Raw genomic sequence first — 11,343 nt, 5'->3', positions numbered from 1 at the left:
TACAACCAAACGTAGAGACATAAGAAGTCGCCTGACTTTTCACCGCGCTGCTTTTCTTTAAGAGAGAGGGGGAGGGGTGCATCGCAGTAGGTCACGCGGAAGGACGTGAAAAGCCGTTGGGGGGCAGTTGAGGTTAGATGGTGGGAGGAGGGGCGGCGCGTGCGCACCACACTACTATATGCTAAAAAGCAAAGATTTAGGCCACAGCCTGAGAATACGTCATTCCTATAGTCCCGCGCGTTTCTCTGATTTCCGCCTCACTAAAAGTCGGCGGTGGGGTAGAGGAGGAACCAATCCCCTTCCACTGAGATCCACCTTCCGCCCCACCCCCACCCTCCCCCTCCCTCCCAGTTCCTTTCCGGGGAGTGATTTAGTACTTTTATTCAGGAGCTTGCGCAGTACAGCCGGATGGGAGGAAAGTGGGTAGATGAGTCCGGATGTAGCTTCTACCGCCATTGCTGGACGTGGGTGGGTCGCCGGAAGTGACGTCAGAAGGGAGGAGGAGGAAAGTGGGAGAGGGAGGACTCTAGGCGGTAAAATGGCGCCTGTCAGGCTCGGGGATGTGGCGGCAGAGGCAGCGGCCCTGCTTCCGAGCGGTTAAGGCATCCCCCGAGTGTGGGGGGGGGGGAGACCAGCTTCAGGCCCGCGCCTCATACTCCGTGGCTCCCCCTCCCCTCTTTCCGCTCTCTCTCTTTCTCCTTCCTCATTCCCAGCTCCGCGCGCCCTGCTCGCCCAGCCCTTCCCTTCCTCCCGCCGGCTTTCCTGCACTCAGCCACCTAGTGCGCCTGCGTCGCGGGCTTCCCTCTTCTTCCCCCCTCCCCATCTGCCCCCTTCCCTCTCCGTCCAAGGACCCTACCCTAAAATCTCTGACCCCCATTTAACGCGTATCTTCCCCCCTTCTTTTAGGGTGCTCCTCCCGCGGGTCCCTAAGGACTTGCCATACCTCTCTTATTACTCCTTGGGGATATTTCTCCCTTTTGGGGGAGACCTCCTTGAGCTGCATCCCCCCCCCCCGTGTCCTAGCTGTAGCTTTCCAGTGCTTCAACCCCGTACCTTTCCCCTCCCAACAGCGGGAGGGGGAAGGGGAGGCACTGCCCCCTGGGGGCCTGGCTGAGCCGGGCCCCGGGGCCCCCAGGGCCATCAGGGCCAGGGGCGTCGGGATGATGAGGACTCAATGTCTCCTGGGTCTGCGCACCTTCGTGGCCTTTGCTGCCAAGCTCTGGAGCTTCTGCCTGTACCTTCTTCGGAGACAGGTCCGAACGGTGAGACTGGGGTGTCAGCAAGCCGGCTGGAGCTCTCTCCCCCCCCGCTGGATTTTGGGGGGATCGGGAAAAGCAATCCGGAGTAATTGGTGGGCTACTCTCGTTGGGTCTAGGACAGGAGTTGGGTAAGCATGTATATTGTGAGATGGCCTCCACCCTTGAGCTGGTTGAGACTTTCCTTCAGTAGGGTAGGAATTTGAAGGAAGGGTACTTCATAGAGAGCCCTGTTGACAAGGCCCCGAAATTTGTTTAAGGGGTAGGACTTGTTGGTATAGGGGAGGGTTTCTATAAATAAACTAATTGTTTTCGAAGACCCTGATTTTTACCTAGGGATCTGGGTTGGTGGAGGGACTCTTCTGTGGAAATTTTGTGTATATAAGGGGTCCTTAAGTTTCGACTAACCTTTTGTAACAAGAATTGAGTCACGTTTGCAAAGGGGAGGAGCCATTGTGAAGTTAGAATTGAAGGAGACCCCTGTGGAAAAGGACCTGGAGTTTAAGCAAAAATATGAGGGTAAAGAGAGCCTCTTGCCAGAGGAGACTTAAAAAACCTTTAGGAAAAGTTTGAAGTATGAAGGTGTGTGTAGCATGACATTTTGGTGAGTCTCCTGGGTGGTAGTTTTCCTCATCTGTAAATCTTAGTTGGACTTGAGTGATACTTTGAATTGGATGTCTGCTAGTTGAAGCATGAATGATCCCTTAGTTGGAAGAACCAGAGAGAGTGTTAGCGTGTGATTGTATACATGTAAGCTGAGAGGAAGAGCCTACTGCAGCCCATTGCTTCATGGAAATATTTGGGTGAATTATCTCCGTAACTTTAAGATATAGTTTATCAGACTTTAGCTTTTTACTCCAGCTTATTTTCATCCTCATAGGAGAAAAATCCTCTAGGAAGGGCGAACTTAGGGGCACAGAGGGCAGATGTAGAAGAGTCCCTAAATTGGCCCCACAACTTTCACTGAAATTCCAAGTAAAACAACAGACTTTTAGGAATGCCCCATCCCTTGGATTTTAGGGTGTATGGACCCTTCAGTTTGAGGCCATGGGCTTAACCTTTAATTTATCTTTTTCCTGTCGCAGGGTATTGAGAGGGTTTCCAACACTATCCTTAAGGTCTGAACCCTTGAACCTCTTAAGAGAGCTAGGATTGAGAAAGAGAAGTAGGGGACAGGGAATTTGAGGTTGGGGGTTGGATTCCTGGCTCTGACAATAGCTATATGACTCCTTAGAGCAAATCACTTAACCTCTGTGCCTCAATTTCCACGTCCTGAAAATAGGGAGTATACTACCTACCTCACAGAATAGTGAAGTTATTTTCAAACAGGTGCTATATAAATGGGAACCATTACTACTTTTACTATCCCTACCTCACTAGGTCTATTCTCCTGAGATATCTTTCTACTTGACCTTGGCCTACATCCTCTTCTTCTTTCCAAACCCATGCTTCATTTTATCCCAGGTATAGGAGGAGGAATTCCAGTCTGTCTTGGTACTGGGGATAGGGACCTCCAAAATTATCTGCTGTTGGTCTATATCCCAGAGCCAAGCCAGATTCCAAAGTCCTCCCATTTCCAGGCAGCTCCCCTTCTCTTTCTATTGGCAGCTGCTTAGAGCATTTCCCTACATGCTTAGCATATGCAGTCCAAGATAGTGTAGGGTGCCCTAGCTGTCATCTGTCAACAATCATGCTGTATCCTGGGGTGGAGAGAACAGAGAATGGGGAAATATCATGGAAATGGGGGGTTAAGACACTTGGATTTTTAGAAAACACCTGTGTCAAGAAGTCTGGGTTCCTATAGGAAGTAAGATCTGGAGTCAGGTAAATAAGGACATCAATCCAAGAGGGCTTTGGGCCTCAGTAGGGTGGGGTATTTGAGCTTCTGTAGTGGAGACCTGGGTTCAAATCACACCTCAAGATTCAAACCTCACAGTAGCTGTGTGAGACAAATCACTTAACCCCTCTGAGCCTTAATTTCCTTATGTAGAGAGAGGGGCTTGATTCTTTCCAGCTCTTAATTTATGGTTCTGTGAGAACTAGGAATTAGTATAGTTCTGAGCGGGGACGGGGGGGGAAAGAGCAGAAAGTTTGAGATTGGAGAGGGAGGAGAGATGGATCTGTCTCAACTTTCCTTGGAAATTAATGTTTTAGGCTTTCTAATAACCAGTCAAATCTGCCTAAAAGATTAGGGCTTTCAGCAATTAGACTGAGCACCTAGGGAGAGTTGTCTTGGGGGCCAAGGTCCTATGTAACCCATGACTGCTAGTGATGATGGAAGTGGACAGGTGGCTGGTTAAAATAGGCTTCATGGCCCTTGGCCTGGAGAACTAAACTGACCTGACAATCTCTGAATATGCATAGGCCCAGGTGAGACACACTCTAAGGGACTGACCTTTCAATCCCCAGTTAGACCCTCATTCCCCCTCAGACCCAGGAATTCCTCCCAGTCCTCAGCTCTATACCTCAGAAGAATAGTCATTCCAACTGACCCTATTCAGGGATCAGAGACCCAAGTATCTAACTCCATTTCAGTCTACAATGATAAGACAATAATAACAGCTGCTATAAAACACCCTTGGGATATAGTGTGGGCTAGGGTAGAACTTTATGGGTGCCTGGCTCTTATTTGGAAAGGGTTTCCTCTAGTCAAAAGTCCTTATACTTCTTCTTGTTGCCTCCAGATAATTCAGTATCAGACTGTTCGATATGACATCCTTCCTCTATCCCCTGTGTCCCGAAACCGGCTTGGTGAGTACCTGGAACCTTGGGAAAGCATCAAAGATTAAAACTGAGAGTAGGATGGATGGAGCCTGAAGGTCAGCCACTAGTAAATGCCTTGGAGAAGCCAAAGGACTCTGGAACAAAGTTCTCTTCTCTCCCCCCTACCCCAACCCCCTCTGCTTCTAGCCCAGGTAAAGCGAAAGATACTAGTGCTGGATTTGGATGAAACTCTTATTCACTCCCACCATGATGGGGTCCTCAGGCCTACAGTTCGACCAGGAACACCTCCTGACTTCATCCTCAAGGTCTGAGGGTGAATGGGATGGATGTATATGCCACTACTCTGCCCTCTCCTCTCCATGCCCCCATCACCTTTTACTCTCCTTCAACTCCTTCTCCTGGGGGTTTCTGTTCCCTGTCCCTTGGGACTAGGGTAAACCTGGTGGGGCAAAAGTCTCTACAGGGAGGGGATGCTAGTAGGGCTTCCTCCCAAGCCCGTCCTTGTCCCCCCCCCCACAGGTCGTAATAGACAAACATCCTGTCCGTTTTTTTGTACATAAGAGGCCCCATGTGGACTTCTTCTTAGAAGTGGTAAGTCTTGGGGGAGTTCGAGGGGATTGGGGGGGTTGTTTTAGAAAAGAAAAAAATAATTTTCAGAATCTAGGAGCTGTAAAGGATTGGGACTATGGAGTGAGTGTTGGGATCTGGGGAGGGTGAGGATGGAGGTTAGTTGTATGTAGGAGACTTGGAGCAAAGGCAATATAGGAATGGATGGAAATGAGTAAGGGTGGTTTTATTGTGGTCTTATTCTTCAACTCCAGCCATTGCCATGAACTTCTGTTTATTTTTGAGCCTTCTATCTTTACCCTTTTGAATTTGGGGGCAGGATATTTTGATTCTCAAAAAGAATGAAAGACATAACCAGGGATTGTGGGTTTGGTACCTGCTTCATAGAGATGATGTGAGCCTCTCAGTCTGTGATAGCTTTCCATTTCCGTTCCCTTCAGGTGAGCCAGTGGTATGAGCTGGTAGTATTTACAGCAAGCATGGAAATTTACGGTTCAGCTGTGGCTGACAAGTTGGACAATAGCCGGAGCATACTTAAGAGACGATACTACAGACAGGTAAGGGGCCTGTTCTCCATTTTTTTTTTTTTTTTTTTAAGAAAATAGGGTTTGGGAGCCCAGATACTAATATCCTTGAGGGTGGGGGGAGCAGATCTATAGGTCTTCGGGCAAGGAGATAACATTGCTAATACAGCCCCTTTCATTAGGTTAAAGGGCTAGGGAGGTGGCTTCCCTCCCTTTTTCTGCAGCACCATTAGAATGTGAGAACAGCTAAAGATCTGGGGCAGGTTGGGATTTGAAGAACCACCCCCAGAGGGAGTCTGTCTCTTCTTAGCTAATGCCCTTGTCTACACCACCTCCCAGCACTGCACTTTGGAGTTGGGCAGCTACATCAAGGACCTCTCTGTGGTTCACAGTGACCTTTCCAGCATTGTGATCCTGGATAACTCCCCAGGAGCCTATAGGAGCCATCCAGGTAGGGGGGGTTAAGGGAAGCCCTAGAAATTGGCCAGGGGAGGCATGATGGGTACTATATTCAGTCACTGACTGACTTAGGGGTGTAACCTCTATAAAATTGGCAGACTTATCCTTCTCTGCTCTTCTTCTTCAGATCACTGTTGTAGGAATAAATCAGAGTGGTGTAAAAGCACTTTGGGAGAGAGGCTTTTGTTTTAATCTTGTACCAATAAGAGGTTCAAATTTATTGATCTTTTGCTTAATACAGTATGCTTACAAAGTTTGAGTCAAATTGTTCTAAATGCAATCAGGGAGGACGCTTTTAAAAAGAATACTGTGACAAATTCTTTTGTAGACTAAACTCTCCTAAATTTGTTTTACAAAGCTGCATTTTCAAATGTAGCAATTTAATTGTAATAGATCCTAATTGTCCAGTAGCTTCCTGTGATCAAACTATGATTAAACTGAGCTATAAAATATAGCTAATTTCCATATATTGAATAAAGGATATTCAGGGAAGAGGTAAATTAGAAAGACCACTGGACTTGAAATACTAGCTCTTTGTTCAAATATTTAATTGTCTAACCTCAGGTAAGTCACTTAAACTATGAGCCCTTTTTCTCATCTATGAAATAAAGCTGATAATGCATTGCCTCACAGTGTGTTTGTAAGGCAAATGCTTGGTAGTTAATAGTTTATTTTTTCAAACTTGCTCAATCTTATTTTCTTGATCCCTATTTCCAGATAATGCCATCCCAATCAAATCCTGGTTTAGTGACCCCAGTGACACAGCACTCCTCAACCTGCTCCCTATGCTGGATGCCCTCAGGTGAGAAGGCCGAGGTTGGATACTTGGGTCTGGGTACTGGAGAGGTAGCGTGGAATGAATGCTAGACTTAGAGTCAGGAAGACCTGGGTTTAAATCTCACCTCCAACACTTGTAGCTCTGTGATTACAGGCAAGTCCCTTAACCAGCCATCTGTAAAATGGGGATATCTGTAGTACTTATATCACAGGATTGTTCTGTTATGATCAAATGAGATAATTTATGTAAAGTACTTTGTAGACATTAACAACACTATATAAAATGTCTCTTGTTACTGTTCTGTTCTTGAGGAAATTAGAGACTGGAAGAAAAGGAGACCTAGGGATCCTGAATTCTTTGTCAGTGGGTGAATGTTTATGCCCTACTATTCCCTTCTTCCCCTACCCCAGGTTCACTGCCGACGTCCGCTCTGTGTTGAGCCGAAACCTTCACCAACATCGGCTCTGGTGACAGCCACTCTCCCCACCCCCCCCACCCCCCACGAACACAAATGGAGCGGGGTGGGGAGGACGGGAAAGGAGGGAGAGCCCTTGGGCTGCTTGCTCCATCCCCTGCCCATTTCTGAGGACTGCCTAGCCTGGGCCATCTACACTCCACTTGGAGGCCAGATGGACATACAAGCCCAGATACTGAAACAGCCTCACTATGTTCACACACTCCCTGGAAACTCCAGGTTGGGATACAGACTGTGGCCTGGGAGGGCCAAAACAGCCCCCATGTCAGGGGTGAAAGACTGATCAGAGGTAGGGAGAGACTGACCTGGGAGGGTCAGACAGATGCTAAACCAGCTCTGTTGTGATTTGATTTTTTTTTTTAAAAACTCTTGTAAAAAACAGATCTAATTCTTCACTGCTATTCTGAGGGGTGGGTTTGGGAGGGGAGCCCAGGGCTTCGTCCAGCCCACTGATTTCTACCCTCCCTCCCAACATATTGCCAACTCTTCCTTCTCTTCCCTTTCCCACTTGTAACAACCATCTTCTTCTGCCTCTTCCCAACCCAGGTCTTCCATCCCCATTGAACCATGCATTATAACTGAAATTGAAGCTGCCCAGGCCCCATCTCTGGGATCCTGGGAAAGACGGTGGGTGGGCCACTGATAAGGGGTATTTATTGCCCCATCCTCCCTGGAGGGTAAATACAGAGTTTTGGTGGACTAATGGAGAGGAACGGTGAAAGGGGAGAGTTTACGTTTTGCATAGTGGCGAAGAGCTGCCTGAGGGGACGCTAAGGTGCATCTGGATTAGGAAGAAAGGCTGGTCAGATTTAGAAGTGGTAGAGGGAGAGGGTGGATGTTTACAAGTGCCCTGTTCCGAATAAGAGTTAAGCAGGACAGGGTCGACACAGGGGTTCTGGGCGGGACTGCACTGACAGGCTCCTCTCAGTTCGTTCGCCCTCATTGGCTCCCTTCTACGTCAGTTTTACGCCGGATCTACTGTCACTTCCTTGTCACGTGACATCTCCCTTCCCCCACCTTTTTTATGGCGTCTCACGTATCTATAAGCCGTGTGTTGACGTAATTCGCGTCCCTTCATTCTGTCTTTTGGGACCCTAGTGCCCCACCTGCTTCAGGGTAATGCACTGTTTGCACTCCATGTTAATCCTAGGTGCCTTCCTTGTTTCCGACCTTTATATACCTTTCCCACCTTGGCACTATTTTGTTTTGAGATCAGCAAACTCCTTTGCGTAGCACCATGCTTAGTGTATCCGCTCGTCGTAATTGTCTCCATTTCCTTTCGGGATCCCTAGTGGTTAAAAAGTCTTCATCTGCTCACACTCTCATGGCGTCTGAAATCTGAAATATAGTCTGAGTCGCCTTCACCGTGCGCATCGGGACAGCGAATCCGTTGCCGTAATTTCGTAAACCCGTTCCGAAGCGGTTGCTCCAGTAGCGTAAGAGGGAGGCGAGGTGGACGGTTCTTGCGCCCGCCGCGTAGGAGACCCCGCCCCCCCCTGCGCCGTTGGCGTATACAGGGCGACTGGGCGGCTCCCAGTGGGGCCAGGGGAAGCGGGGCGGAGTTGGTGAATAGGGAAGTGGCGCAGGTCGCAGAGATCTCTCCGCCGAGTGAGTTCACCCGGCCGTCCGTCTCCGTCGCCGCTGCCCCCCGCCCCGGCCCCATCCGCCCCCCCCTCCCCCGCTCCCCCTAGCCCATCCCGGCCCGGTCCCTGGGAGGATGAAGTTCGTTTACAAGGAGGAGCACCCGTTCGAGAAGCGCCGGTCTGAAGGCGAGAAGATCCGCAAGAAATATCCCGACCGGGTCCCGGTGAGGCGGGGCGCGGCAGGGCAGGGCGGACGTTATACTCTTCCTGGCGGAGCCAGGTTGTGCATGTCGGGAGGTAGACCAGAGCTGGGGCTCCTAGGGATGCGCAGGATTTGGACTGTGGGAGGCCGGAGGCTGCGGGGCCTTCCCGGGCCCGGGAAGGGAATTCCCCCATCTGTAAAGGCAGCCCTGGAGAGCTGGGAAAGGAGTCGGGGGAGGTGTTAGTTTGTGGGTGTGGTTTAGGAGCCGAAAAAGACATCAGAGGGAATAGAGCCGAGTTTCTAAGGTGAGCTAGATATTAAGAAATTGGTGGTAGTCTGAGCTCCCGAGACTGAGTTGGTGCCAGTGTATATGAGTTGAGATCCTTACCTATTTCACACAAACATCCAGGGTTCCAGGATAGGTTGATGAACTGAGAATGGGAATCCTAGGACATCTATTCATAAAGCTCTACTTGGTTCTAAGACAGAAATTATTTTAGGTTCTAATAGGATCACTACAAGGGTTGCTGTCGAGGATTATTGACTATTGGACACCTAGGATACAGAATCTCAGAGTTAAAAGGGACCTCTGAATCCAACTTGTGCCTGCACTGAAATTCCATCTGCAATTTAACATATTTGTTACACATTTATTACTTCTGACACTTAGTCATTTAACTCTTGCTCCTTCAAAGCGAGATTCACGAACTCCTTTACATTTTTGGATTCTAATTACTGGGAAGCCTAGGGAAAAAAATGGGGTCAGAGGGTCCTTTTACTGGTAAGGCACCTTCATTCCTAGTGTCAGGGCTTCCAAGAGTGTAGCTGTTAGGGGAGGCAAAATCAGACTCCAGGAAACCTGTGGAGTGAGAGGAGGAAAGGTGGGAAAGGAAAGGCTTTACCTGGAAGGCACAGTGATACTGTCCTAATAGCCTTTTGACCTATGTACCCTCTCTTTTGCTTCCCCCAGGTGATTGTGGAAAAAGCTCCTAAGGCCCGGATAGGTGACCTGGACAAGAAGAAATACCTGGTGCCTTCTGATCTTACAGGTGGGAACTACTGAATAAGCTGATCCATGGTGGTGGCACTGATGGGTGGGGAAATGGTAGGCTGAATGTCACTTGGAGGCACAAAGTAGACAGCTCCTTTCTATGAGCCCCTGAGGCCTTACTCTGATCTCTAGTGTGACTTTAGTTTTCTACAACCCCTCCTCCCAATATTCCTTATAGTTGGTCAGTTCTACTTCTTGATCCGGAAGCGAATTCACCTCCGAGCTGAGGACGCCCTATTTTTCTTTGTCAACAATGTCATTCCACCCACCAGCGCCACCATGGGTCAGCTTTACCAGGTATGAAGAGGGGGGTAGTGGGAGAAAATCCCTGAAAGGGCTTTAAGAAAACAACTGCCTTCCTAGCTCTGGTAAAATTGCTGAGAAAGTACCAGCAGTGGTTGGGTAACTAGTTGGCTTCCCACTCAACTCTGATCCTAATCCTTAGAAGTGAATAGGAAATTTTGATTGCTGAAAGGGTGGGCAGGAAAGGTTAATTATGTCCTGTGGCTGGAGCAGCCATTAGCTATTCCTTTCCTGAGTCCTATGTCTCAGCAGCTGTTAGTAGGTAATTTTGAGCAACTTTCCTGGAGCAAGCTGGGATGTATGGGTCTCTAAGGAACTTGATCTACTCATGGGCAGATTACCTTCATGCCAACATTGTCCCCCTACCCTAGGAACATCATGAAGAAGACTTCTTTCTATACATTGCCTACAGCGACGAAAGTGTCTATGGTCTGTGAAGCTGCCTGCCACCCCTGGGTGGGGGGGCCCTTCTCTAAGAAGAGTGAGGGTTCCCCTGTCTCTTCCCCTCCTTATCACCTAACTACCCCATTCTCCGAAGTTTCTTCTCCCTGCTGGAAGACAAACACCACCACCTCTTGTCAAGGCCTGCAATTTGCAATGTTTAAGACTCTCTTTCCCTCAGCCCATTCTGGCTGGAGTTGGGGAGGGCAAGGGTAGAGGAGGCCCCCCCCAATGTCTCTATTTGATTTTTCTCTCCCTTGGATCTAAACCTTTTCTGCCTCTTCCTCTCTTCCCTCCAGCCGTCCCCCAATCTCCTCTTGGTTGTCAATTCCCATTTTCTTTTTGTCTCACTGATTGTTTTGGTTTCTGTTCCTTCCCAAACTCCCCAAGGGACTTGGGTTCTTACAATTCCTCCCCTCACCTCCACCCCCTTCATCTTCCCTCCCACGGGGTAGGGGTGGAGGGGTGGGAGTGGGCTGGGGGTGGAGAAGATCAATAAAGAAACCACCAACTTAACTGCTTTGCCTCCTGCCCATTTTCTGCTCTCCATCGTCGTGGGGCCCATGAAGGGAAAAATGGGACCATCTTCACCTGCCTCCTTCTTTATGCTCGTCACAGTGGGAAGGATGGGTCGATTCCTCTGTGTGAAATTAGTTCAAAGACAATATTGTCACTTCATATTTAACACAAGTAGTGTTAGAATATCTGTGTGTGAGAAGGGGCCCTTGCCTGTTACACCTGACCAAAGGGGAAAGCGCTCTAGCTCAAGCTAACCAAGACGAGAATCATGTCTCCCAGCAGTCTCTGCTTCCGCCTGATCGGAAGCGCCCTTGACTAGTGGTGAAGTAGCAAAGAGAGGCGGTAAGGTGGCCGGAAGCTAAGTTTCCCTCTTCCTTTCTCTTTGCGGTCCCGCCCAGCCTACAGTTCCCAACAGCCCATGCGGTCCATTTTTTCCCCCCCCAACCCCCAATCCCTTAGCT

The 11,343-nt window shown here is 49.0% G+C and overlaps 2 protein-coding genes across 2 annotated transcripts; both read left to right on the top strand.

The window, feature by feature from the left end:
• The first annotated feature begins 511 nt into the window (after window positions 1–511).
• Window positions 512–7,164, top strand: CTDNEP1 (CTD nuclear envelope phosphatase 1). Its single transcript, XM_027857044.1, has 8 exons — window positions 512–1,262; window positions 3,941–4,007; window positions 4,167–4,285; window positions 4,500–4,571; window positions 4,988–5,104; window positions 5,411–5,522; window positions 6,248–6,332; window positions 6,719–7,164. Exons 1-8 carry the CDS (start codon window positions 1,161–1,163, stop codon window positions 6,777–6,779), a joined length of 735 nt encoding a protein of 244 aa, XP_027712845.1. The 5' UTR covers window positions 512–1,160; the 3' UTR covers window positions 6,780–7,164.
• Window positions 7,165–8,435: 1,271 nt separating this feature from the next.
• Window positions 8,436–10,879, top strand: GABARAP (GABA type A receptor-associated protein). The gene is made up of 4 exons (XM_027857045.1): window positions 8,436–8,590; window positions 9,539–9,617; window positions 9,798–9,916; window positions 10,294–10,879. The coding sequence occupies exons 1-4, from the start codon at window positions 8,501–8,503 to the stop codon at window positions 10,357–10,359; spliced, it is 354 nt and encodes a 117-aa protein (XP_027712846.1). The 5' UTR covers window positions 8,436–8,500; the 3' UTR covers window positions 10,360–10,879.
• The last annotated feature ends 464 nt before the right edge of the window (window positions 10,880–11,343 follow it).

This window comes from Vombatus ursinus, unplaced genomic scaffold (genome assembly GCF_900497805.2).
Source record: "Vombatus ursinus unplaced genomic scaffold, bare-nosed wombat genome assembly UNPS02011916.1, whole genome shotgun sequence".
NCBI lineage: Eukaryota > Metazoa > Chordata > Mammalia > Diprotodontia > Vombatidae > Vombatus > Vombatus ursinus.
This window is presented reverse-complemented; position numbering and strand designations above follow the sequence as displayed.

Coding starts and splice junctions, on each gene's coding strand:
- CTDNEP1 (XM_027857044.1), top strand. CDS start 1,161: ATGATGAGGACTCAATGTCTCCTGGGTCTGCGCACCTTCGTGGCCTTT. Junction 4,286..4,499: donor CTCCTGACTTCATCCTCAAG/GTCTGAGGGTGA, acceptor CCCCCCCCACAG/GTCGTAATAGACAAACATCC. Junction 6,333..6,718: donor CCTATGCTGGATGCCCTCAG/GTGAGAAGGCCG, acceptor CCCCTACCCCAG/GTTCACTGCCGACGTCCGCT.
- GABARAP (XM_027857045.1), top strand. CDS start 8,501: ATGAAGTTCGTTTACAAGGAGGAGCACCCGTTCGAGAAGCGCCGGTCT. Junction 8,591..9,538: donor AATATCCCGACCGGGTCCCG/GTGAGGCGGGGC, acceptor TGCTTCCCCCAG/GTGATTGTGGAAAAAGCTCC. Junction 9,917..10,293: donor CCATGGGTCAGCTTTACCAG/GTATGAAGAGGG, acceptor CCCCTACCCTAG/GAACATCATGAAGAAGACTT.